Source organism: Gasterosteus aculeatus, chromosome X, assembly GCF_964276395.1.
Source record: "Gasterosteus aculeatus chromosome X, fGasAcu3.hap1.1, whole genome shotgun sequence".
NCBI lineage: Eukaryota > Metazoa > Chordata > Actinopteri > Perciformes > Gasterosteidae > Gasterosteus > Gasterosteus aculeatus.
Window position 1 is genome coordinate 12480399 of NC_135698.1, and position 27127 is coordinate 12507525.

Below are 27127 nucleotides of genomic sequence, written 5' to 3' on the forward strand. Positions count from 1 at the left end.
TAAAATGCTAAAGAGCACTGACGTGGCCCCGGGCACAGACAGCGTCGGCTCTGTTCTTTGCTGGGGCACGACAGAGAAAGTCTGAAGAAAGAAGGATAAAGCAAACAGACAGTGAGATAAAAAAAAAAAGTTTAAAACACCGTTCCACCTCGTTTAAGCTTGTTTCCTTCAAGGAAACAGCGTATGTTGAAGCATGCTGGTGTTTTCTTTTTTATCCTGCCCTTTTCATGAAAGTGGTGTGACATAAAAGGACATCAGGCAAAACATTTACACTGATTTTGAGGAAGCGTCGGCAATTTTACTGTTTGTTCCATCTGTGTCTTTCAACATGATCTTCTCTGCCCTTTCCTTTTTTGATGCAACTGCCAAAGAAAATCCCGGTCAGAGGTGCCACATCTCGTTTTTAGATAAATGGCGATGGTGCAGTCTTGTGTTGTGAGTCGGTGCATGTTCCCCAGAACATTTTGACTATGGGAAATGGATTTGTGTAGGTGAGAATTCAAAATATTGGTGCAACCTGCACTCATCGTCAGGGATGGACTGGAGGGGGGTCATCGGGGGTTTCAGTTCTTGACTGTAACCCACGCCACCCGAGGCCCAGCGACCAGCGGAGCCCCTGCGGCCCACTTCAACGGTGCCTCCACCCATTCCTCCAACACCCATCCGATCCGCACACTTGGCTCTCTTCCTGTCTTGCTCCTCCTCCAGCTCGCACCGAATTCAGCGGTGTGCGATCGTGCGAGTGAGTCGTGACTGTTCTGTGTTCATTGTAAAAGATGCAAGCCAACTCAAGTCTCCAACCAAACTCCACTCAATATTTCACAATCTCAACTATTTCATGTCATTCAATTAAACTCATTGATGTTGTTAAAACGTTTAATTAACAAGGCAATGATGCAAGGCTTGGTTTGAATTAGCTTACGGTCCACTGTAGGATTCATTAGGGTTTAACAATCCCTGAACGTAATACAGCACAATTGACTCTATATTGGAGTTTTGATGACAACTGCTCTCGAAATGAAGATGTACCTGCAGGCTAACGACCGTAAATACTTTTGCTTCATTTAGGAATCAGATAATTGAAAAACAGAACTGGAGCACGAGAATAACCAAAAAAACAGCTCACATGATATGAGCTTTGAATAGAACAATGTTTAAAAAGACGTCAGAACTAATGAGGAAACCTTTTACATTAACCTACATTTAAAAATTAAATCTTTTATTATTGGATTGAATTTTAATATTATATTTATTCAGTGGGAACTTATATGAATTAAACCAGTCACCCCACCTTTTAGAGACTTTACATTCTTTACTTTGATAAATAATTTGACTTTGGCAGAATGTGACACAGCTCCCGGTGCAGGGTAGAGCAGCGCGGCTGCAGAGGGGCTTTAAAGTCCTTTTTGACCACGCATAAGGTATCGAGGACACCTTTTGTTGGCAGTGACGCAGTTGAAGGGGCAATCTCTCTCGCCGAACATCCCTCTGTGGTTTTTTTCAATTCAGTCTTCTTTTCTGCAAGTGTCGGACGTGTCCACAAATGACACCAGGGTGATAATTGTGACAATTATACGTATATTGATTCAGCGGCAGCACTGTGGCGTTGTGAGTGTCAGCTTTTCCCTGCATAATTGTGGGACTTCAGAAAGGCTAATTGCAGCTGAAGCGCCCAGCTGGGCGATTATTCATCATCCTCCACATTTCCTTTCTCTCTCCCGCTGCTCAACCATGCCGGTCACCTTTGCCGGGGCCCTCAGACTCATGCAGTCGATGAAGAGAAGAGGAAACAAGAAATAAATGTCTATTAATCACAATGATGTTGGATAAATAATATCAGCTTGAAGTGATTTGTACATGACTAGAACACCCTCATGAACTGTGTGTGTGTTTGGGGTGGGGGGGGCAAGTTTATTACAATTGTAAATCATGAATGCTAATGAAAAGGTAACTTTGGTGATGCTTGACTCATACGATGCCTGCTTAGTTGTGATTGACTGCCACTTCTGATTAAGATCAAGTCGTAGTGTGCTCTTAGATTTGGATCTACAAACGTGCAGAGTGAGATTGAAGGATTTATTTTTCACTCTGCTAGACAGAAATATGATTGCAGATCAGATTTTTTTCTAGTTTAAAAATAATATCTATCATTTCAGGGCACAAAGGCCGAAACACTAATATTCAATTCTCATTAAGCTGTGTGCAAAGGCAGTTTTTACATTTTGATTCCTGCATCTGTCTTTACACGCGTGTCTCTTACTTCATGCCTTTGCTAACACTTTGTTGATCAGGCTTATTGATTTAAGCCTATTGATCAGGGTGTGAAATCATTGGCAGGAAGGTGTGTATTCTGTAGCCTGCACACGCCCAAGGATGTATGTGCACGGGACGAGCAGAACGGGACCAGCAGAACGGGACCAGCAGAACGGGACCAGCAGAACGTGACCAGCAGAACGGGGAGCCGACGATTTGTTTCCCTAATGCTGGAGACCACTCCGACTTTTAAATGACACCTTTAAATGGCTGCTGCTGAAACAGGTTTCTTAGTAGTCTTGGTATCTTGGGAGCACAACAATAAACATGCCTACACGTCAACAAAACCCTGGTGTGACATTTTTGTGACGTGGCGAGCTGTCATGTCAGACTATGTTCTCCAATGGCAGCATCAGCACTCTCCCAAAAGAAGGCAGATGGGTATTAATGCCTCCACTAGTTTTTAAACAAACAAGAAGCACTGAAGCTGGTGAACAAACCATCTGTGTTGTTTTTTCATTTTATGTTATCACTCATCTGCAGCTCGTCACCGCTGTATTTATGAATGTAAGGGAATAATTGGAATAAATGTAGAGGGAAGTAAGAAAAGTCACGGCCTAAACAAGATTATTCCGTGCAGATTGAAAGTGCTCAAACACTACTCTGTCCTCTTTGGGGCGTTTGTATGTAAATCTTTTTCCTTTGCCCCCCTCTCTCTTTTTGACAAGAGCGCATGAGCATCTGTAACCGGCGTTAACCGTCATTGTTTTTTTTTTGCATGTGTCAAAATACAGCTGCTAAGTGGAATGACTAATCACACAGAGTGCTCGTCCAATACCTTCTGGCTGCATGTGCAATTTGACAGCGCTCGGGCAAAGTGCTCCCTCGTGGGCGAGCGTTTGAGGAACCGATGCTCAATGGTCCATGCCGACTGCTGTCATCACGCCGGTGCTTTCGGCGGCCTGTAACTGCAGCTGCAGCCATAACATAACCGCGACATCAACCCATCACTGGTGTTACTCGCAGGCTTCTGTGACCCCCATCAGGGTTTAGATGGTAAACGCCAGGACCCAAAAATAGAGTCCCATTCATACTTGGAGTCTAACCTGGTTCTCGATTGTTTGGGTTTTGGATGTGAGTCAAGCCGCACACACCGAGGTACACAAGAGTCACGCCGTGTGCAAACATCGTTTAAAAAAGGATGAACGCAGAGGGCAGGTCGAACGAAGGTTTCTAAACGATTACGACTAAACTGATCTTTTTATTGCTCTTGAGAGAAACATATTGTTCCCGTCAATTGCTGCACTTTGGCCTTTTTTGGAACCACAAGTTCATTACAAGAGCTTTTAGAGGGAAGCAGCAGCTTTTACTTTTTATGCGATTTGATGCTTCCCCGTCGTATCGAGTGCTTGAGGCTACGTGTGTTTCGCCTCCCTTTTTTTGCTCTTTGTTTCGAGCGGCCTGTGCTTCTCTAAATGTCATATCTGATAAGTCTGATTGTGGTCCGGATGCATCCGCATATCTACTGCCTGTGTCATGTCGGATACGCCCAGCAGGATGAAAATGTACTTTTCAGGAGTTTTAAGTCATTCCACAATGATTTCCATCAATCACCGTAAGTGGTCTGAGAACTTACTTGCCAAAAATAGCACAATTACGTGTATTTGTGGAATGATGCAGATGAATTTGATTTCATTTAGGATAGGAAACAAGGAGTTTTCTTTCAGGACATTGCCCTTTACCATGAATTGCCTTAGCTTTATTGTTGCATATTCCACTTAAAGATAAACCTGCTTATATTTAGGTAGTCTGTTCAACCAATTGCAGAGCGATGGGGTCACAGAAGCAGCATTATGACGATGTAACATCGGCCATTCCCCCTCAAGCAGTGGCACAAAGCTCTGTGGCTGAAGAGACTGGTAATTAGATTAACCTTTCCTTAATGGGCCCCTGTCATCCAGTAGCCTGAGGGGCCACGCTACTGCAGCTCATGATGAAAATCAAGCTGCTGGAGTCATAGATAAACCCCACCTGTAGTGTTGCTACTGCTTGTCCTGCCAGATAACTGTATTGTGCTTGTTTAAAGCACTTACAAGTGGGCAAAAAACTGACAACTGATCCTAATAATCATATTCACATTATTGTACAGAGGGAGATGTGTCAAAGGTTGGCCGCTCCTGATCTATAGATAGTTATTCGACATGGTGGAATAGATCTAAATACAGAAAAAGCTCTCCACCGCTTATCAACTTGCGCATCGCGTGAGCTGCACTGCACACAACATCCCACATGGATGACGTGTTTTCTGCCACAGACAATTCTCAAATTCGCACACGTATTTACTCAGTTTGTATTCCCAACATGCACATCATGTTGCCACGAGATACAGAAGTGTGATCGTTCAGTACTGCTAGTGGTTCTTAGTGAGAGTAAACCCTGGTTTCAAGCACATTGAGTGCAATTCTGTCATAGATAAAGGAAGAATAAAGTATGTGAGTGTGAGGATGCTCTTCAGTGGGTGAAAGACTCTCCAGATTCTCTCCCGTTGTGCTATGAGCTTGGCCCTAACTTTATTCACGGCTTGTTTCTGCTGCTGACTCTGCCATATTTATTGCATACAGCATATGTGGAGATACAGAGGAACTGCCTTTGGATGAGTATACAGGGATACTGACGTTTTGAACGAAACCCAACGAAAATAGAATAACTAATTAATAACCAAAAACTGTAAACTATGTTTGCCCTTGACAGGAACTCCTGTCCGAGTTTGAATAAAAAAATGACATTTATGTTGTCCAACAGGATGATGCTGAAATTATTGTTGCGTCGTTGTATTTTCGTTGGCTAAAAGGTTTAGCTGTCGTAGAATCAGAAAGACGAGGAGCGAAGAGGACAACAAACGGACAAACAAAACAAAACAACAAGCTTGTCATGATTGAAATTGCTTATCGGTGCGGATGAAAGTAAATTGCCCTCAAATCTCGTAAAGCGTGAGCAAAGAACTCATCCTGCCATGAGGTGGAATCGATGGCTCCGATGAATTCGTGACACGCGCGGGGGGGCCTTCTGACGTGGGCGCCTTAGAGGAGATGCACTAGTTCCGCTTGCCATTTTTCACCCCTATAGCCCCCCCACAACCCCAACCCCCCCCTCCTGTGAATAATGACTGCAGCCCCGGCAGCCGTCTGCGTGTGTCATATTTCGATGGCTCATTACGGTGAGTGTGCATGTGTGTGTGTTTGTCTGATTATGGTTACACAGTGTAGGCCGTTACCCGTTAGAAGGAGAGGGGGGCTTAATGCGCCACAGGGGATGCGCGGCCAGGACAGCTCGTAAACGGCGCCGCCGAGCCGCATCGGCCACATCAATACCGCCACCTGGGAGTTTGGCCACTTCGTTCACGAAACCAATACCTCAGTGGGATCAGATGGACGCGGACGCTGCTGCCGTCGGGTTCAATCAAAGTGAAAAGCCGGGGGCTCATCAGGACGTCCACTTACGGGAGGATGTCAATTCTTTTCTTCTGTGTTTGTGTGTGCGAGACAAGACAAGCCAGAAATAAGGAAACAGAAGAAAGGTACTAGATCAAAACAGGTGCATTGACTAGACCCGCCTTCGCATCCCCTCTTATTCCAGAGCATGGCCAATGAAAGGCGGCAAAATGTTTATACGCTGCTTTCAGATGTAAGACATATTGCTTGGAGAGCTTTTAGATGATGAGAAGAACATTCTCTCGCTCTGTCTGCGGCGTACGTTTCCACATCCAGCCAATCATTGCCGAAGAAATGACTAATCAATGAATGAAAATGTCAAGATATCTGCAAACAAAGGTTTAATCATTGACGATATGCGTGTGGCAGAGGTCGTTTATATCTTCAAACAGAGTCTCTGTTCATTTAATACATGTTTTGGGAACAAACCAGAACAACCAAAGAAATTCGGGGAGAAGAACAGGCAATTTCTATCTATTTAATCTAAAAGAAGAATTGAAATCAACTTCAAAATAAACCCTAAAAGAAACACTGACTTGTACGTGTGTCAACTCTGTATCCTGTTGCAAACATTAAATACATTAAATATCCTGTTTTGATGACTTTGTTGTTGAGAATTTTTCTTTTCAAAGAATCAAGGACGTTTACAGAACACGTACGTAGAACAAGTACTAATTAGTAAAAATTAAAGAGCTGCAAAATCTAAAGTAGTAGGTTTTGTAGTCATTTTTACATATTACATAAGACACTCTGACACAACGCACACAAGTGATAAGAGTTGGTCGGGCGTCGTCTTTGTCACACAATGAAAAGATGTGGCTATTGTCTCAACATCACTGTCATTTCAACATCTGCAAATTGGTCAAAGGCTTTCACATGACTGTTTTTAAAAGTATTTATTGGTCTTTGATTTATCATCAGTAACTCACTGCTCAGTGTCACTAGCCACAGTATCCATTAAAAAAACCCACTACAATCACCCCTTATTGCCCAAGAATAGCAATTATTGTACACTTGTTTCTAGATCCCGGGCCGCGTCCCAAATGCTACTCGATCGCATTGGATTTTTTTCTGTGAGTACGGATCCTACTGGTAAATGTCACAGTGTGACGGGCACAAAGCCTGGTCACCACAATCGTACCCCGAGGGGCCCTGCTGCTGTCACTTCCTCTCAAGTGTGTAGACTACGCAGTAGTTGATAGTAAACAGAAAGATGGCTGGATTTTAGTGGTTTTTACGTTTGTAACCCGCGGGCTGTGACAGGAAAGAACGCCTATTTCCAAACAAATGCTGTAAAATATGGAAAGATGAGCACATGTTTGATCGTTTTCTTCGTTTTCAAATTAATGGCATATTTTGAAATAGATATGATGTTTATTTTCTGATTTGAGACAATATTTTTAAGGATGGAAAAAAAGCGAATCCTGCATTGTAATTGAAATGCGTTATTATGTTGTGGGGGGTCATGTGTATTGGTCGGAATTTAACAAAGCATGACTAGCGGTAGAAATCATAATATGTGTAATAATTTCTGTACTATGAATCTATTTCATTCAATACTCTACACATGATATCTATTTTACTCTGTCCAGCCTGCGATGAGGGTCTCAACTTTGACGTCCTTCCTAAGGCTTCTCACCTGAACATTTCCCCCATGAAGGGTTTTATGTGTCGAGTTTGGGTTTTGGGTTAGGTGAGGTCTCTTGTGTGCAGATTGATTATATAATATGAGTTAAATATAAGGTTTCTGATGTTAATAATAATAATACATTTTATTTATATAGCACTTTTCAAAGTAGTCAAAGACGCTTTACATGGTTACAATAAACATAAAACAAAGACATCATATAAAAACACGACGTGTTATGAAATATGATGGTGTAGGACATGTTATGAATAGAGTGTAAACGATATTAGATGATAATGATTATATAATGCATTCCATATTATGTTTACTTAAATGTAATCATTGAATGTATTGTGATATTGATGAGGTTAGGGTCTGCTTAGGTGAGCGGGGGGATCCCAGGTAGGGTCACAAGATGGAGCTAGAGAGGAAGGTAATAAGACAGTATATCTTTATTGAATTATTGAAAAAGAAAGGGAGAATACTTCTACCCCAACATCAACTGTATACTTTTCCGTATTTAAAAAAGATTTGTTTGGGGATTTGAGGTCATTGCAATCATCAACCACCACATCTGACCATGTCTTACCGCCAGGTCAATAAACAGAGAGCTTGCCTGAATGGAATAATAGTTTTTGTTTCCTGACCAACAGTAGATTTTTGTGTGAAAAATCTTGCAGACTTGGAGAAGAAACTCTCAGGATCTGTCAAAGCACAGCTGCTGTTGGGAATATTATACAATTCATGAAAAGGGTTACACACTCAGCACCAAACATTTACATTATATGTAAACTAAAGGTTCTTAATACAACCATACAATACAAAAGCAAAGACAAAGATGTTCTCTTATGATCATTGGTTATATAAAGCCCTCTTGTGGTCTTGAAAGAATCCTGCGTGATTCTCAAGACTTTGGTCTTAACCAAGTGATTAATCTGGATAAGCGCTCACAGCGAGTCAAAATGTTTGTTGTTTAAATAACATATAAACATGTTGCATTTCTTTATCCTATTTAACGAGTCATCTTAAATCTCTCAAAGCTTCAAGATGCTGAAGGAGGAAATTGTTATCGTCATCATTGCATTTCCTCTGAATTCACAGATAGTTTGTAGGTGCAGCTTTGAAATAAATTGTGGAGAGTGGAGCTCGTCAGTGTTCTCACCCTTTCCCCCCTGGCCTGCAAGCCACCTCACACCTTTTGCTTTTTATCTGCACTTTAATTTCACGAAAACATACTGAAAAAAACTCATTTGTACTTTTGTAGTTCACATATTTAACCAAGGCACTTGCACGTATCGCTATGAAGAGAGGAAAAGAAACCATAAAGAATGGTGAAATAGGCATATAAATTAGAGACAATACTGTATATCTGTTATTTTGTCTCGCAAAGGCTTTGAAATTTGAAATATTTTGTTTCAACGATGATTGTTTATCCTTCATTTGTCTGTTTAATTGAGTAAATGGTGAGATTTCCGCAGCATTTTGAATGCAGCACAATGCCCTCCTTCAACGGCCGGCCAATGAGAATCCAGGATGCTGGGCGCGTGCGTGTTCCTCGTGCGCGGGGGTCGAAGAGAAGACGCGTGAGCGAGGCGACTAGCTTAGACTCCGCTCAGCTAGAGGTAAGATTGCTAATACAGTTGGTAAACACAGGCGTTCCTTTAAACACGCATTTTCGGCCGTGTTAGGTCACGAGGTGGTCACGCGTGGAGTTGTCTCGCTAATGTGACGTGCTGGCGGTGTGCTGCCCGAAAGACAATTTGTTCTCACACTTTTATTAACCCGTGAGCCAGCGTTAGCTGATATTAGCTTGTCTATGCAGCTAGCATTAGGCTACTAGCCGTAATTTACTGCTATTTACGGGCGGGTTTTCTCTACATAATGGCGTTGTTGCCTCCCTAATTAGTTGGCGCACATCATCAGCATCACCATTGCCGTGCGCAAATAGTTGATAAAAGGATATTGGAACCTTAAAGTGGTTACCTTTTGCACTTGTGTTAACGTTAGCTAAAGCATTGTTCACGGCACGATGGTTGGGTTCTTGCTTGCTAGCTGGCTAGCCCCGTTAGCTGCTGTCAGATTTGTGGCACCGCCCATACTAGTGTTATTAACATTTGGTTTGTTAGTATTCTGCCCTAATCGCGTAGACTCGTTTGATAATGATTTGATCATTGGTCTCGCATAGCTGTCACAGTTCGTCATAATCATTTTGTCCATCGTGAAAGGAAGAGGTGCTAACTTTGGTTGTCATGTCCTAGCCCAGCTGCCGTTAGCATGTCAATGCGTCATCGGCCGGCTCTTGCTCAACACCGGTGATGCTGTTGATCAGTTGCCGTTAGCTCAGCCGGTCTCTGTCGCTGTAATCTGAAGTATCTTAGTCTCAGTGTCTGAGGAAAGTGAAATAATTTTGAGCCCTGACTGTTTTTGTGCAAATGTTATATTGTCAAGCGTCCCGCATGTAGAAGAAAGCGCTCGCTATCAAACAACGAATGACCCCACGTCACTTTTTGTATTTGCTTCTAACTTACAATTGAACTGTTTCCATTAGAGGAAGAAGCTGCCACTTGGTAATGGACGCCATCAAAGGTAAAGATAGTTATTTAAGTGAACTTTTCCATACTCTATTGTATATCAAGTTTTCTGTTTAGTATAAGCTGATATTTGTGAAATTATTTATGACATAGAAAAGGTTTTATCAACATATGCAAGTTTAGACAAGATCACTATGTAAATAATTTAACCGTAAAGTAACGTTATATGTTTGCGTGCTATTGTAATGGGTTGTGTAATATTGGTTAGTGTATAGTAAGCATCATTTAAAGCATTTAGGCATTATGAATTAACTCTTGTCAATAAAAAAATTGTTATGATAATTAACCTGCAACTATGATCTTCATTGGCAGGTAAAGGGGAACAAGGGATGCAAAATCCAGGTGGGCAAGTTGACAGACCAGTCGGCCCCCACTTTTTGGAAAGGTCAGTGCAGATGTTTCATGCTATGTTTGTGTAATTTAAGATCAAATGTCCAAATTCAAAGGGTTTCGCAACGTAATATGCTAGTGTTCACAGCTGGTCTTCTATTTAGGATGGCAACAGTGCAAAATGGTAACCGATTATGCGTCTAATCTTAACACGTCAAACCGTATAATTGTTTTTAGGGTTGGGTCATTTGTCATGTTTCTCTTCTCTCATAGCATGCTTCCCAAAGTAGTAAAGAGGAGAGTGCACGCCTTGAAAAGGCTACAGGTGCAGTGTGCCAACATAGAGGCTAAGTTCTACGAGGAGGTCCATGAGCTGGAGAGAAAGTATGCTGCCCTCTATCAGCCACTGTTTGATAAGGTACACTTAATAAAGCTTTTTTTAAAATACTACTTTGCTTGACTGTAACACCAGATATCTTGCATTTTCTGTTCCGGTTTTTTGGATGTTCCAACAGCGCAAAAGCTAAAATAGAGTAACAATGCCTATTTTTTTGTTAGGAGGCTAAATATCTAATAATCAAACTGTCTCCTGCACTAATGGGTGGTTACGTCAGCAAGAATGTATCCTGGTGCTAAATTAAAAACTGCAACAACGAGTAGTCATCTGTACTTTTATCAGTCATGACTATTTCCATAGCTAGTTACAAGAACTCTTTCAAGCTGTGTGTGATGCTAATATCCTCAAATGATTCTCTAAAGTGATTTACTTCTCCATAATGCTTTTGTGTCACAGAGAAGAGATTTTGTCACAGGAACAGTGGAACCCACAGAGGAGGAGTGTGAGTGGCACAGTGAGCGGGAGGAAGAGGAGGAGCTTGCTGTAAGTACAGAGTTGATAGAGCTGTTTGTCTTGTAATCCTGGTCACTTATGAAAAATCGTACTGCTTCTGGCTTTCCACACAAAATATACCAACACCGGTTGTGTGAATCTCATAAATTATTCTTGAAGGCTGCTGAAATTGTCGAAAAAGGAAACAGGATTGTGAAAAATGTGGTATGAATGTAAATGAGAATCCTGATGGCTAACTAACTCTGGCTGAAATGCAAAAGATCTCTCTCAATCCCCCCTGTTCCAATGAGGGAAAACACCCAACTCATCCTAAGAAACGCAAAACTGCAGTCAAACCGGAGAGTCATTTCCATGTTTTCGTCCCTCCAATTTGGGCCGTAGAGGTCAATTTCATTTTGAGTTGCATTGCAAAGTCTCAAATCTAATTTGCCTCAAGCTTTAGAAACCCCGTTTCAAAAGTTTCATCAGTTAATTTGATAAGTGCATTTTGATAAGTGCTCTGCCCTCTTCCTGTAGGAGGAAGTAAAGGAAAAAGCGGCTATTGAGGATGCAAAGAAAGAGGAAGCCGTGCCCAGGGAGGATCCAAAAGGGATCCCGGAGTTTTGGCTCACCATATTCAGGAGTGTTGACATGCTCAGTGACATGCTGCAGGTATGTTTAATTGATTTACACCCACGTTAACCTATTTCTCCCCGTTTTCATAAGTCATCTGACTGTTTATCTACCACCAGGAACACGATGAGCCCATCCTAAAGCACCTGAAAGATATTCAAGTCAAATTTTCTGAGCCAGGACAACCAATGGTCAGTTTCGTAGCAATGACTTGATGTTATTCCTAGTTGATGTATTGGATGAAGTTGACATTGTCTCTCCCTTGGTCTTCCATCTTAGAGTTTCACATTAGAGTTCCACTTTGAGTCCAATGGTTACTTCAACAATGCAGTCCTCACTAAAGTCTACAAAATGAAGTCGGAACCCGATGCCTCGGAGCCGTTCTCCTTTGAGGGGCCAGAGATCATTGACTGTGAAGGGTAAGCAACGGGGCACATGAACATATACACGATGTTGAGGCTGCTTTGTAAAATATTTCAATCACTCGCTACTTTTTATCCTGTTTGGGCCTTCATTTCCTGCTGCATCTCACGGAGTTGAACATCTCTCTCTAGCTGTCTGATAGACTGGCACAAAGGGAAGGATGTGACGGTGAAAACTATAAAGAAGAAGCAGAAGCATAAAGGCCGTGGCACTGTCCGCACCGTCACCAAGCAGGTCCCCAACGACTCTTTCTTCAACTTCTTTAACCCGGTGAAAGGTGAGCAACACACAGAAATGAATGCACACGAGACTTGGACATATTTCTCTTGACCGCTACTCGTTAAACAAAGCTCTGTTAGCTGTGTACGCCGGTTCCTTGAACAGCCGCTGTAACCCACACAAATACAGTTGCTTGACAGTCAACATGGCCGTCTTTATCTGCAAGCGGTGTGGCGACATCTCTCTTGTACGACGAATGGGTTTCACCAACGTCACTGCATTGAGCTGAATCCAGCAGCAGGTGGCGGCAGACGCCCAAACCTGTGTGACTGTGCAGTCACTCTGCTGCGTGTGTGCGTGCGCGGTACATTTGGCATATTCAACTGTGAACATGAAGCCGCCCTCAATGGAACTGGTTTTACCATTATTACCACATTTGAGAGCTGTGCGGTGCATAGATGTGTGTAAATAGTACATGTTAGACTATATAGATGATTTCTATCTACTATTTTAAGACTATCAAAGCCATTTCCACCATTTCAGTATTGTTGGAAGAAGGGGCACTCAGTTTATTGCCAGGGTGGTGGAGCGCAACTGTTTGTTAAGTCACCTTCTGTGGAGGACGTGACCTCGCGGTGGGATGTCTCTGGTGATAACCACGGTTGTTGCCTTTAATGAGCTTTTGGATGTTGATTGAGTCTGTGAAATCCGTCGAGCCGCCCTGTGAAAGATGACTAACATGAGTGATCATTTTAAATGAATGTGCCTTTTAGCATTTATCCAATTTCATCATCACCTTTCGCGGTGGGTTTAAGTGCCCTCTAATTGCTTGTAGAGCCGTGCGTTCGGGTGCTTCTTATAATGATGTGTCCTTTGCCTTTCAGCTTCACCAGATGGAGAGATGGTAAGTCAATTTAGCTTGTTCTTCATCAAATCCCCCCCGCGTTGTGTCCTCTTCATTACCACGTGTGCATTGGATTTGTAACCGTTAGAGGGGTATCTCTGTTTTCTAGGATGAAGATTCTGAGTTCACCCTAGCTCAAGACTTTGAGATTGGGCATTTCTTCCGCGAGCGAATAGTTCCCAGAGCGGTGCTGTATTTCACAGGAGAGGCCCTGGAAGATGACGAGAGCGTGAGTTTGGCTCCTCAAACACACCCGAACACCGAAAAAGCTTCAACACGAGATGTTTGCAAACTGGGAAAGGGCAAATAAGCTAAACCTTTTGTTTTTCTTTCACGCAGTTCGATGAGGAGGAGCTGGAGGAGGGAGATGAAGAGGTGTGCCAGCATAAACATCCCCGCTAAACCACATAATAATCCGAATGATATTAGCAGCAGCCCATGTATAAATTTTAAATCTTATTCTAATTCTTGTCTGTATCTCAGGAGCAAGATGATGAGGATGATGATGACGACGGAGAGTTGGAGCCCAAGGTCAGTCTATATTCCTTCTCTTTTTACTAATATTGTGTCGTTGATGGTGGTGCTAATTGTGTAGCTCTTTAAACCGAGAGTGTTGTAAAATCCCCTGAAACAAGGCAGTGCTGTGGTCCGAGGAAGCGTGTGGTAATTCCTCTGGGGGGCGCAGGTCGGTGGGGCCGTGTGTCGTGTAGCTCAAAACGTGGCGCACAGAGAATTGCACCACGTCTTTTTATCAGACGGGTAAACTTTTGAAAAGCACCAGAGGAACCGACTAACGGTGAATTTGGTCCGAGCGGTTTAACAGGAATGTGACTGCGAGCCTCATGTTGAATTATACCGCGGTGAGAACGCAGCAGCAACTTAATGCCATTAGGCCGAGACGTTCAGCATTTTGACAAACCAGCATTGTAAAGAGGAAAGAAATCAAATGAAGACGGATACATTGAAACGGGGATGGCAGGGTGTTCATTCACTTACATTGCCTACACATTCTTATGTAATGACGTTCAGTGAAGCCATTTATTCAGTGGTTTAGTCGGGCCGAGAGGACCGTGCTCCATTATGAGATGTCCCGGTCTGATAAGCAAGTACGTGCATAATGTGGCCTGCAAGCAGCTTTAGCACGACGGACCAACAACGCTGCTTTGTCTGAATGGGCTTTTTCCGCTCGTGGCGCCCAATGTCTGCTCAGCAGCTATTCCTTTTGCTCATTCACCAGATTCATCAATGTTTCACTATGTCGTTTGTGACTGTGACCATTAAACTTGTGAATATTGTTGTCTCTCCCTCCCCTGGATTCCCCTCCATTACAGGCATAATCACTCATTCTCACCCAATGCAATTTCTAGGTAAGGGAGCAGTAGGGATGGCGTCCCACACTAATCACTGTCTGGTCCGTTGGCTCTGGTCTGTCATTCTTCTCTCACTACGTCCTGGAGTCTTCCAGTAGTCCCAAGTGTTTAGGTCCCTCAACTCACATCTCTGGTAGACTCTTTCTATTCTCCCTGTCCTGTCGTTGCTCTGTACATAGTTACCATGTTTCATCCTGTAACCCCCCCCACCGCCATCCCACAGGTTTTTAACATTATACCCTTTGCTGTAGCAAACGAGGTGCTTTCGTTCTCTAACGTCTCCCTTCTTCTTAGCATCATCTAGCTGCTGGTTAATGCCCAGTGGCGTAATTGGCTCTCTGCCGTCTTGTTTTCTAATCTGGTCTGTGTCTGTGTCTCCCCCCACCCCCCGACAGAAAGAGCAGCCCCAGCCGGCCGAATGCAAACAGCAGTAACCGTGGTGATCATGGGAGGTGGTGACCTGCAGTGTGATGAATCAGTTCTTAGCCAATCCGCAAGTCCTCCCACCCCTTGCAGGCCTCCCCCTTTTATGAACTCATGTGAACGCAATAGAAGACAAACCCAACTGTTTTTAACATGTGCATGACTTTTTTTCTTTCGTCTTGCGCCCGTCTCGCCCCCCGTTTCATTAAATTACCATATCATCATAGTCTTTGGTATGGTGGTCAAGACCCTCAGAGAAAGAGATGGATCCCAGCCTACGTTTTCATGGAAATAAATTGGTTACTCAGGGTTTTTTAATGCCAACAAGAGAAGTTTGAGTTTACCAGGAAACTGTTGAATAAGTCTTGACTTAATATTTCACTGGCGTAATGTTTCTTTTGTTATGGTGTTTTATAAGAGACATTAAATATATCGTTTTGAATTTCATTTCCTCCTTTTTTCAAAATGTTCATTGGCGTATGTCATTGGACTATTATGGTGTCAGTGGTGCATTTCGGGGGGGGGGGGGTCTCAAAGGCCCATCTGCAGTAATAGGCTCATTCTCATTGGCTCACATTTTATTTGGGCGTAGCAGATAAATAAAACTTGACTATTGCAGAGTCATTTCATTTTTTTCCTTTTTCAAACATTGAAGAATTGTTATGCAGTAATGCTGCTTATTTCAATTCATTTCTGCCCATGTCTATTGGGTTTACAAGCATTTACTGAACAACGTTAAATAACACCATGCCACAGGTGTGTGGTTACACCTCCATTGCTCTTCGCTGTTTGAGCCGTCACCCCCTGAAATGCTTCTTTGACTCTGTGTATTTGAGAATAATAGGATTGTTTTATGAAAACCAGACGTTTGGAAAACGTTACATTTCCCTAAAATATGACCCATTTAAGCAGAAACAGCGGTCCATCTGCAACCTGTTTTGGTTATTATGTATTTAGTTGTTAACTAATGTAATTTTCCAGTCAGCGAATGGACGGTGCACGATGTTCAGAGCATAAGAAAATTCAGTTTCCAAAATGAAAGAAAAACACAGCGTCGTCTTTTATTCAAGGGTTCGCCAGTTATTAACAAAGCGTAATCTTAATTCAGCATTTACAGTTAAAGAATATATAAATATTTCTGTTATTGTCCAATGAGTCTGTTGAATGTTTGTGGAAAACAGATGGAAGTGCTTTGCCAATGTATTTTATATACTCCTCATGGCTTTTTGCCTGGTCAGCGATTTGCAGTCCCAGCGGAAATAACAAACCCATGTCTCTTTTTTTAAAAAGAATGATTGTAGATCTTGTCGGACAGATCTTTCAGAGCCACGCTTGACATCTTCAAATCTACCACACGGAAACGTGTGCTAGCAACGGCCTTAACGGGTTCTTATTCACAATTTGTTACTCGCGCAATATTTCATTTCAATTTGTACAGAGTTAGTTAAAATATTCTATTAAAGTTGTGCAACATGGAAATGGATTTTTGTGTCCTTCGTTTGTGTGTCACCATTTGTTCTTAGCAGGACTTTAGAGCTGCAACCGCTTGTTGTAAATGAATCATCAAAAAACCGTCTTCACAACATTTTTTTTAATTATTGGTATGATTAATCCTTTTTCGTTCTCTTTGATCTTACGTTGTCCCAGTGAAGCTGACTGTGATCCATTATGCACGACACTATCCTCCTGAAGCAGTGTTACCTGCACCTAACGGAACAAGTCAAAATGCCATCAGCTAAACAGTCACCCGGGGAGCTGCTCGACGGTCCTACTGATGCGTTGTGCGCTCGGCTAAGTGTCCCCGGGTGACTGAGCAGCTACTCTGAATGGACTTCACTATGAGGCCCCCGGGCCATGATTTGCAAATGAGAAGCTGCGTGCGGATGCAGCCTGAGCACGCTGCATAGCAGCACCGCGACATCCAGCAGGAAGAACTCACTTACCGCCTGAGCGACATCACGCCAGGCAATCGGAATGTCTGGAATTCTGTCTTGCGGATAGCGAAAGCACGCTCGCCCCTCTTGAGAGATCCTTGTGATGCATTGTGGGAGGTTATGGCTAAGTGCTCCGAGGCCTACGGAGGAGGAGGATGGTGACACGGTGTCCTAGCAACCCAAGTGCCCCGAAGGACGTAGGGCCGCAGCTTTCTTATCCCCGTGACTCCGTCCGGCAACACCTACGAACTGTGTGTGTTTTTTCCGTCTCAATCATCACGGGAAAAGAGGTGACTGTGAAAACAAAAGATTAGCACAAGGTCACTGTGAACACGAGGGTTATTTGATCGTGAAATGTGATGCAGGCCGACTGAAGTCTACTGACTCCGTCATTTTGTGGGTTTTTGCTTTACTGACAACAACCCACCATTCATGCCGAGGCCGCTGCGTGGGGGTTGAGAGTCGCCTCGCTGTGTGACAAGGAGTCCAATTGTGTCTGAAAACCCCATTTCTGTTCTTTCTGAAACAGTCAAGGAAAAGTAAAAAAAATAAAGGAGCCAGACAGCCTACAGTTTGCAATGAAAGTTGATTTATGTGGTATCAAACTGATTTGTTACGTGCACTTTACGGAGAAAATGATAAACTATACATTTAAAAGTGATCTTAGGCTCGGCTGTTCAGAAGCTCACTTGGCCTTGTCAAAACACGGAGAATCAAGACACCGGGAAACTGCTGTTTGCGACCAGTGTGAACAAAGTACTCTCACGTTTTATGTGTGTGTGTGTGGATGGACGGATGGATGGATGGATGCTCGGAGAACAAGCATCAACATCCCACACACACAGAAGAAAGCAGGTTTGGTGGACTCAAGGGGAGATGATCCGGGCTGCTTTTGCGCATGGCCGCGGCGGTGGAACAAAGGAAAGTATTTAGACTGCGACGATTATCCCCGAGTGATGCCGTCCGCCCTCGTCTCCCATCCTCACCCAGCGGAAGCGCTTGGTCGCGGCCTCCTTCTTTCGGACGCGCCTCCCAGCTCGCAGCTGCGCCCACTCGTCCCGCTCTCGGCTCCAAGGTGCCGCACGTGTTTACGAGCACGCCAGAGAGAGAGAGAGAGAGAGAGAGACGGGGGGAGCGAACAGGCTCGTCTGTGTGGGGTCTTTTGTGTGGCTCCTGCTTCCGGGCGGAAGTGGTGTGAGCCAGATGTGAGTTCCAGAGGAGGAAGGGAATAGAGAGGTGCTTCATGCTTCAGAGCTGAATGAGCTGAAACCAAAGAGACCATCGCGTCTTCGATGTGATGGATGTTTGAAGTAAAACCAAAACTTAAGATATTCTCCTCTTTTTTTCTTAGCTACTCTACAGCGGTGATCCAAGAGGCCAATCACTTTGGTGATGCCCGTACGCTGCAGAGGCCTCATGGGAAAACTCCAGGAAAGCCACTGCGCTTCCAGGGGAGCGGAGGCACAATCTCCTCCAAACAATGAAAGCAAACAAGGATGTGACTAACACTTCCGCGGGGGCCTCACAACATCTCCGTCGTCTCAAGGTGAAACCCACTCTCAAATCTTAAAATGTTGTGGGTGTCGGGGGATGGAAATGTGGAGGGGTTTAGACAGCTGTTGGCTCAATCACAATCGAATCCTAATTTATTTATTTAAGCAGCATGTTTCACTGTGATGTCTACACATTTTGAGGAGGGACCGGAAAGAGGAAAAAAAGTGAGTCAATTTATTGAATTTATCAGAAAGCTCTTTACAATCTGCTTCGACAAAGTGACTCCAACCCGGACGACTTTGATCTTTTACATTTACGTGTGCTTAACACGACGAGCCGTAAACAGTGGGCAATAAAACAAAAGCTAATCTTACGCTAATCTTATTGGGTCCACAGCATTATCACCAGTTACCTCTCGGCCTGGTATCATGTGTGGGAAAGCAAACGTCACGCCCAATCACAGCGGAGCACCTTGGTCGGGTTTTATGAATTAGAACAATGAATGAACAGGGAACTGGGTGCGGCGCCTCAGACCTGAACTGCGTTACGTAGGCGAGACCATCATACCAGGAATGGTTTGAATATATGTAAACTCTTTATGCTCTGCCATGCTTTGCATACATTTGTGTTATTGTTGGCGTCCCCATAACGTATTGCATATTTCTGATTAGGTTCCTGGGGTTACTCAAAGTACTCATTTGAATGATTCTGGTAACTTGAACACCTCCAGTCAAACTTGGACTTGAATCCCAACTGCATAAATTGGTGCGAATCTATTCTCTCTTGACCTTGTGTGAATTATCTGAGCCGTTGGTCCACTTGGTCTCTCCTCACGCGGTGGACAAACCTTCACCTTTTGAATGGGCAACACTAGAGCACAGGCCTGAAAGAGGTCAAACCATCGGGCTCAGCGGCGGAGGCCACGGCTTGGTTTCGGTTTAACGAAAAGACTTCAGGTTTAACCCGTAAGCCGCAGTGGAGCTATGCAGAGCGAACGTTACATTCCCGGCAGCGTGAAGGTTTGCATACCTGCCATTCTTCTTGCAAATTGGCAGGTATGAGGTGCTCTGGTACTGCTGGATAATATCTCATAACTCTCACCACGGTGGCTCCGTGGAGCTCATGCGTGTGCGTTAAGCAAGAGGACCGGCTTCATGGTTTTACACACCTGTGTGATGAGGTATGTGTTAATGACTGTGGGAAACAACGATCAGGGTTTGAAGGCGCATTGACACAATACAACGTCTCCTGTGCACATCCTTCTAGAAGCGCATACCAGACTATTAAGGCCAGCGAAGGAATGTGACTGAATGCATTTCCCGGTCTGTACTTCGGAAAAATGACATGCGCTCAGGTACACAATGTGCCTCCACTCTGCACCGCCCTCATATAAAGGTTATATTTAATAGCCCCGTGCTGACCGACGCAGCGCAGCCGGCGAGCCTCTGGTACCCTCTTAGTGTAACATTGTTAGTGCTGTCACTACTTTTGCTGTTAGCTGCAACCGCTGGCTCAGCCGCTGCCATTTTGAGAGACGTTGAGTCAACGCAATGCATGTATGCACAGTATTCATACATTCTTCTATTGCTGCTTGGGTTTAAGTTAAAGGACATTTAATAGTCCGTCCATCTCTGCTTAAAAGGCCGGCTGTGACATCAGGTTTTTGTAGATTAGAGGCCGTCTTTGGTGACACTCACACAGTGGCCAGTTCCTCATCAGATGGACTTTTGTCATTGTTCTACATACGTTTCCTGCTAAAGAACTGCGTTTGACTGAGAGCTGCCTTCACAGGCCATTTGTTCTTTTTCCCACGCTGCTGAATGCTGGTGTGGCCACGCACACACACACAGAGGGCTTATCAGAACAATGCCTCAAATAACTCCACAGTCTCATCCAAAGGGCATGTCAGAGGATGTGTGTGTTAGTGCGTGCGCGTGTGTGTCAGAGTGTGTGTGTGAGAGAGAGAGACAGGCCGAAGTCATAAATTTGTCACAGTGTGCAGCTGTTACCTGCGAGCTGCTCTGTGCTTGTCAGCGGCTCATCACAGCCAGCTCATCCATACGGCTCCCCATTGTTGGGCTGACTATGTATAGTCCCCGGTTTGAGGCCGTTTCATGATGGACACCGACGCGATGTTCATGCACACAGAAAACACAAGGTTCATTTACTTGTGTACAGTCCTGGTCAAACGTTTGGACACACTTTTTCATTCAATTAAATGACTAAAACTGAAACTTTTTGACTCGTACTGTAGGAATAATTATTGTGCAAGTGCCATTTTGGAGTGTCCATAAATCAATTTATTAGTATTTAAAGTGGTTGTATTTAACATTCTGAACATTCATGTTGCAGGAAACATCTTTTTGCTACGTTAGGAAACAGACAAATGATATCTAACTTAGCAGCCCTTTGTGTGTTTTTTCGCTTTGTTGACATAAACAGGTGGTTTTAGATTTGCAGCCAAAAATGTTCATATGCAAATCTAACAAATCATTTAACCTCAGTTATTGCAGTGCACAAAATATTCTATAAAAAAACTATATTTTTTTTCTATATATAAAAAAAAATATATATATATATATATATATATATATATATATTTTTTTTTTTTGGTAATAAAGACACAAATACACCTTCATATGCCCGCCGTGTTTTGCACGGTTAGATCTGTTAGCCGAGTTAGCTTTGAGCAACTGCTGCAACATGTGTAGAGTCATTTAAATGCTTCCAATCTTGGATAATGCAGTTTGTAGAGTTACAAACTCAAATATCTCTGTTTGCTTGCAGGTGTGATTTTTGGATCTCAACAATTAGGAAAACATTTGTTTAAACAGGCAAATTAATATAATGAATCAAATCCTTACAAATTTAGACCCTGTTTAAATGTACAGTGACTTGTTTTCAGTGACTGTAACACTATATTAGAGTTCCTCTGTCATGTTTTGTGTGATTTCTATTAAATCTTGCATGAATAGAAAGAAATAGATTAGACTCAAACATGGTCTGCTGACTGATTTTCAGTCTTAACACGCGACTTCCAGGACGGTTCACGGAATTGACTAAATTTGGTGTCTCAGGTGTGTGACTCACAGTAAACATTCAACAGCCTCATGCCCCAACATGACTACCAAACTTTGGGCCCTTCTGGTCTTTCCACCTGCTGTCTCGTCACACCCATGTGGCTAAAAAAAAACCTCCATCACACTGAGGTAAACAAGACTAAAAGAACGACGGACATGGACTTATTTTGTTTCCCATGTGCTATGGAGCTCGCAGTGTATCAGCTCCTGTTATAATCAAAACCCACCTTATCGCACTTCCTGTCCCTGTGTGTGTCTCTCTGGGGGTTTTGTTTTGTCTAAGGCGAGACGGTGGGAACTGGAGGACACTGATTTTTGCCACACTGCACCTCCTGACATCCGTGGCTCGCCTTCACGAGCTGGAAAAACAAGGAAATCAGTTGGCACGTTGAAGTTCTGCTGCCGTTAGAGTTGCCCAGATGGTTTCCTAAAGGAATATGATGTTAGCCGTCACTGCTTCATCAGACTTCAGTTGTCCAATTAGCATATTTTCAGTTATACTCCAGCTTGTGCAAACACAACTGTTGTGTATATCTCCAACCCTTTTTATAGGGAAAATATATGATGATCTGAGGATACAGACGCCACATAGTCATCCACACCTCTCTCACACACACACACACACACACACACACACACACACACACACACACACACACACACACACACACACACACACACACACACCTAGCCCTCCTTTGGCAAGCAAACTCCTCCAAAATAAGGCGCTGCACACACACTGAGTCACTGCCCGGGCACGTCTGCAAGTCTCCACCGCAAAAACCTACACATGAACACACACGCACACACTTATACACACACACACACACATGTATTGCCAGGCAACAAAGGGCAAAGCCCCTAAAACAAAAAGCGGTGGTGAAGTGCACCTCTTCACCAAACAGAAGCAGTCGTGCCGTTTGACGCAGAACACACATGTGGTTTCCTTTCCTTTGATATCCGTAAAGCCGCCACATCCGACAGCCGGCCGTGCTTTTAAAAGTGATTCACCGCGGTGACGCCTTCCTCTCTAACCCCTGTGGGCACAGAGTGGTTCGATCCCAATATAGGATCACCTGTCTATTTGCATAATTACTTGATCTGGCTTGAGGCTCAGCATGGAGGTGGCAGATGTGAGAGCAAAGGGCATGAGAGGTTCTCCTCCTTATTTCCTTCTTTAAACGCATTATATCAGGGTTTTGTCAGTGATGCAAATACATACATTTTATTAACTGAAATGGAATTCACATTAACATTTTGGATTCTATATCAGATACTGCATTTAGTTTCCTCTGACCTGAGTTGTGTAAGAGTTTACTCAACTCATTAAATTATGTTTTTTATTAAAACACAATCTGCATCAACTGTTTATCAGTTCAAACTGTCCCAAAGATATGATGGATTCTGTTTATACATGTTGGTTGTTTTTTTTAGAAGCTTTGTTTTTCTCAATAATAATGATAATTATGTTAAGTTGGCAAATCACACAAAGTTTAGAATCCAATTCAGTCCTTGTTGCTCATATTTAATATCTAAACACTGAGTAGCTTTTCTCTGAGCTCTTGTGTGGATTTAACTCTAGAAGCAATAACTTAAACAGCAAGTCTGTATCTAAATAATTATTTAAACTAACCTGATTTTGTAGCTTTTTACATAATACATCATTTGCTTGAAACCGAGCAGCTCCTGGAATGTTTTGGTGTATTTCAGCAGCTTAAGATGTACGGACAGGAATTGTGTTTAAAAATAAAAAATAAAATACCACTAAGGGAAACAACTTTTGTGTAAAGTATTATCTTAAAATTAAAAAACGATAGAATTCAAAAGTTCCACTAAAACGGATATTTATATTAAAGGTTTCCCGTTTTTTTGATTTCCTGCATGAGCACATTAACCGCTTCAGACCGAATCATTCACTGCAGAGGGCGCAAATATGTGTATGTATCACCACAGTAGGATTAATAATTAACATTTTTAATACGTGATTAGCTCCACGTTAGGACTTCCTCTGCCCTTGCCCCCCACGGCCCCCCCGCTGCTTCCGCCCACACACGCAGCCTTGAATTACTCCACCGGCAACTGTTGCATTCCCAAGTCCTCTGACGTCACGGGGAAGGAGGGCGGGCTCAGGCCAGAGGACGCTATAAAAAGTCCTCCGCTACCTTGGTCCATTCACAACCCCACTCTGGATTACCAAGCGGCTCCTCCTCTCGGACGACACAGCGGAGGAATTCACCCCAGGGGGTCCGCGAACCAGCCCGACGTGAAACAATGAAAATGTCAGCGGCGGAGATCAGCCAGGTGCTCAAGGAGGGCGAGCTGGAGAAAAGGAGCGACAACCTGCTCCAGTTCTGGAGGAGGAAGACGTGCGTCCTGACCACGGACAGCCTCAACATTTACGGCGACACGCAGAAGCGCAACCGGGGCAAGGAGCTCAAGCTGCAGTCCATCAAGAAGGTGGACTGCGTGGAGCGCACCGGCAAGTTCGTCTATTTCACCATCGTCACCACGGACAATAAGGAGATCGATTTCCGGTGCCCCGGGGAGGAGAACTGCTGGAACGCGGTGATCACCATGGCTCTGATCGATTACCAGAACAGAAAGGCCATCGAGGACTTTAAGACGCGGCAGGACAACGAGGGCGCGTCGCCCGGCCAGCAGGAGCGGCGCATGGCGAGGGCGCCCTGACGCGCCGCGGGGCCAAACCACTCCTAATATGGTGAGGGGGGCCTCCATCACATGTGTCCAACACGGTGTGCGTGTGTGTGTGTGTGTGTGTGTGAATAGGAGAAACTCATTTGCTGTGTCCGAACGCAGAGACTAATGTTGTTGTTTTTTTGCTGTTGTCCTCCATAGTGTCAAAATGGACCATAAGAAGCGGACCAAAAAGGAAGACGAAGTCACCCGGTCCGGAGATGAAGGATTGTTCGGGACTGCGCTCTCTGAGAGCGATGACAACCGATCTGAGGAGAGTTTCAGAAGCTCCACAAAACCAGACTGAACTCTTGAAAATTTTCCAAACTGTGTAAAGTTTGATCTCCAGGGAGGAATGACTCCTAAAAAAACCATGATGTTAATTTATTTGTCTCCAGAATATGTTGTTACTGGCAGACAGCTGGTGTTGTTTAAATTATTTACTGTTTCAACGTGCGTTGAGTGTATTTATTTGAATAAATATTCATGATTTTTTAACAGAACTTTGCCCTCTCCTGTACTTTCGTTGTCACAACTAGAACCTCGTGTTCTTCGTATCGGTGTCTGTAGGCATCTTATTACAGCCTTATGGAGTAACTGTATATTTGACACTAGAACACATTTCACCAACTGCATTTCTCAGCAAATGAGACACCCTTTAAAAAAAAGGAGTGGAGGACCGGAAAGCCCCTTTCCTTTCTGCTGTCAGGTGGAATGCGCCTCTTTATTGTCACTGGGAGGGTTTGTCACCCGAGTCATCGCCGATAACCACGTTTAGTCGGCATCCCGGTGAACTTGAAAGAACACTTTTTGAACACACCTCAACTGCTTCCGAGGTGTGTCAGGTGCGTCTGGGTTAAAGGTCGCCACTTCACCTACTCCTTGATTCCTGCTGGTTGCTATGAGCGTACAACAAAAGCTGAACCGGGTGACGACTTCTCCGGCGTCCTACCAGGTGCCTCTTGTTCCTTTTACAAGGAAGAGAAAACGCACAAAGCCCACTTGACTGTCATGTCATCGTGACGTAAAGGCTTTTCAGTGAGTGTAACGTGACACAAAGGACACGCCTATTTAATTATTGCTCAACCCAACGAGCACAGCTTTAGTCATAGTACAGGTAGCCGTTTTTCAAGGCCGTATTATAATGCAATTAAGGTTATAAAAGTGAAGTGAAAGAAAAAGTCATTCTGAGTTGGCTGCAATTAAGCTATAAAAGTGTCTGTTATTGGTTAAATTAGCGAACATTAAACTCCAGGGTTGTTTGTATGTAAAACGCCGTACAAGTGGCCTAACACGTGCACAGGCAATAAAATAAAAACGTTTTCTGTGAATGGGAATAAAGAACCCAGGTGACCTGATAGTGGTTTTCTGATGTTCCCTGAAGGTTGTGTGGACATTTGAAAAGAGGTGATCTCTCTGCAGCAAATAGACACCTCTGGTCATGGACCTTGTGGACTGGATGTGTGCTATGAGCACCAATGCCCAGAGGTCAAAGGTGCCAGAAAGCTGAATCCCTGGCCTGCAGTAATGAAGTGTACAGTGGAGTCACGCTCCTCCCGTCCGTGTGCGCAGCTTTGAAGTGGGATCCCGCTACGATGAACGCATCAAAGGGTCGGGCTGATCTGGGGAGTATTACCGGAGCGGGCGGGCCTCCTTGCTAAAAATACTGGCACCACTTTAATGTCACACACGCGTACACACACACACACACACACACATGGCCCCTGAGTGCAGCACACTTTCTTTGTAACCAGTCGATGATATTTTGTTAACAATTTTACACGGAACCAGTGCTCTTGTTTAAGCATTAAAGTGACTATAAGCATCATGAGCTGATGAAATACGTCACAATCCACCGGACATCTGGTTGTGTTCTTAACTTCCTCACGCACACGCCGTGTCTTCCTCGGTGAGCTCGGGGCCGTGTAAACATCCTCTGACGCAGCACCAAGCCACATTCAGGCCGTACTCGTGGCCTCAGCGTCATCGCTCCACACAAGCTGCCTTCACGGTGACGGATCCTCGCTGCGCAACAGTCGACGCATTGTTACATTCTGGAGGAAAAGATCCACGCAGCAAGCAGAAGGATGTGTGACGCGGCCAAGACCTCTACACACATCTTCAGTTCATCGTCAGTGGTTGAACGTAGCGGGACAGAATGTGTGATTTAGAGGCGTGTATGGTAAATGAAGGAACAGCTGAGCCGGGGTGTTGTGAGGTGAAGGTCGGGGGGGGCAGAAGAAACTTGCCTCACTCGACAAAGTCACGGCATTAATCTATTGAAGTGCAGATAATAATCTTTTACAATGCCCTCTGCATTGAGAAGTTTGCCCTTAACACAGAACAATGACTCAGTCCACTGGAGTAGTGACCGCAGCGTATGTGATGCTTTTTGTCGAACAAATAAGTGACATAAAAGTCCTGTTTTATCTTCTCGTGCAGGGCCTTAAGAATACGAATGAGGAAACTGTCCTCAGTGTTGTGACTGAGGATTTGGAAGTTTGGCTTTGGTTTAAATTCAGTTTGACACACGTATGACCGTTAGTTGCAAACTGTGGAAGAAGATCCCATTTAGCAGCTTTAATTTGTGGACCCTATTTATAGAAAAGTTGAGATTAACCTAATCATCGAATCATGAGACCAAATCTAACCATGTGTGACGTTGCAGCTCGTCAAAAGCATGTCTGCCCATTTAAAATAGCCTTTAGCAGGGTTGGTTTCACAGCCTTAAGACATGTCGCAACACCTCCCAGCGTAATTTACGAGTTTGCTCAGCTATGCGTCATGGCTCAGTATGCCTCCTCCCGCTTCAGGAGAATATCACTTGGGTTC

The 27127-nt window shown here is 43.9% G+C and overlaps 2 protein-coding genes across 4 annotated transcripts; both read left to right on the top strand.

Moving 5' to 3' along the window:
* Positions 1–8890: 8890 nt before the first annotated feature.
* On the top strand, positions 8891–16576 carry nap1l4a (nucleosome assembly protein 1-like 4a). Of its 2 annotated transcripts, XM_040163027.2 has the most exons (15): positions 8891–8993; positions 9920–9957; positions 10275–10347; positions 10566–10710; positions 11086–11172; positions 11659–11793; positions 11874–11945; positions 12034–12173; positions 12309–12454; positions 13281–13300; positions 13410–13529; positions 13640–13675; positions 13784–13831; positions 14632–14667; positions 15066–16576. In XM_040163027.2, exons 2-14 carry the CDS (start codon positions 9942–9944, stop codon positions 14635–14637), a joined length of 1044 nt encoding a protein of 347 aa, XP_040018961.2. In that variant the 5' UTR covers positions 8891–8993; positions 9920–9941; the 3' UTR covers positions 14638–14667; positions 15066–16576. The 2 variants fall into 2 exon arrangements, with proteins under 2 accessions (XP_040018961.2, XP_040018960.2); XM_040163026.2 differs by lacking the exon at positions 14632–14667.
* Positions 16577–23708: 7132 nt separating this feature from the next.
* phlda2 (pleckstrin homology-like domain, family A, member 2) lies at positions 23709–24798 on the top strand. Of its 2 annotated transcripts, none has more exons than XR_013451153.1 (2): positions 23709–24354; positions 24458–24798. XR_013451153.1 is itself a non-coding variant. In XM_040163793.2 (2 exons), the coding sequence occupies exon 1, from the start codon at positions 23873–23875 to the stop codon at positions 24287–24289; it is 417 nt and encodes a 138-aa protein (XP_040019727.1). In that variant the 5' UTR covers positions 23717–23872; the 3' UTR covers positions 24290–24320; positions 24458–24798. The 2 variants fall into 2 exon arrangements, 1 of the variants encoding a protein (XP_040019727.1); XM_040163793.2 differs by having other exon boundaries at positions 23717–24320.
* The last annotated feature ends 2329 nt before the right edge of the window (positions 24799–27127 follow it).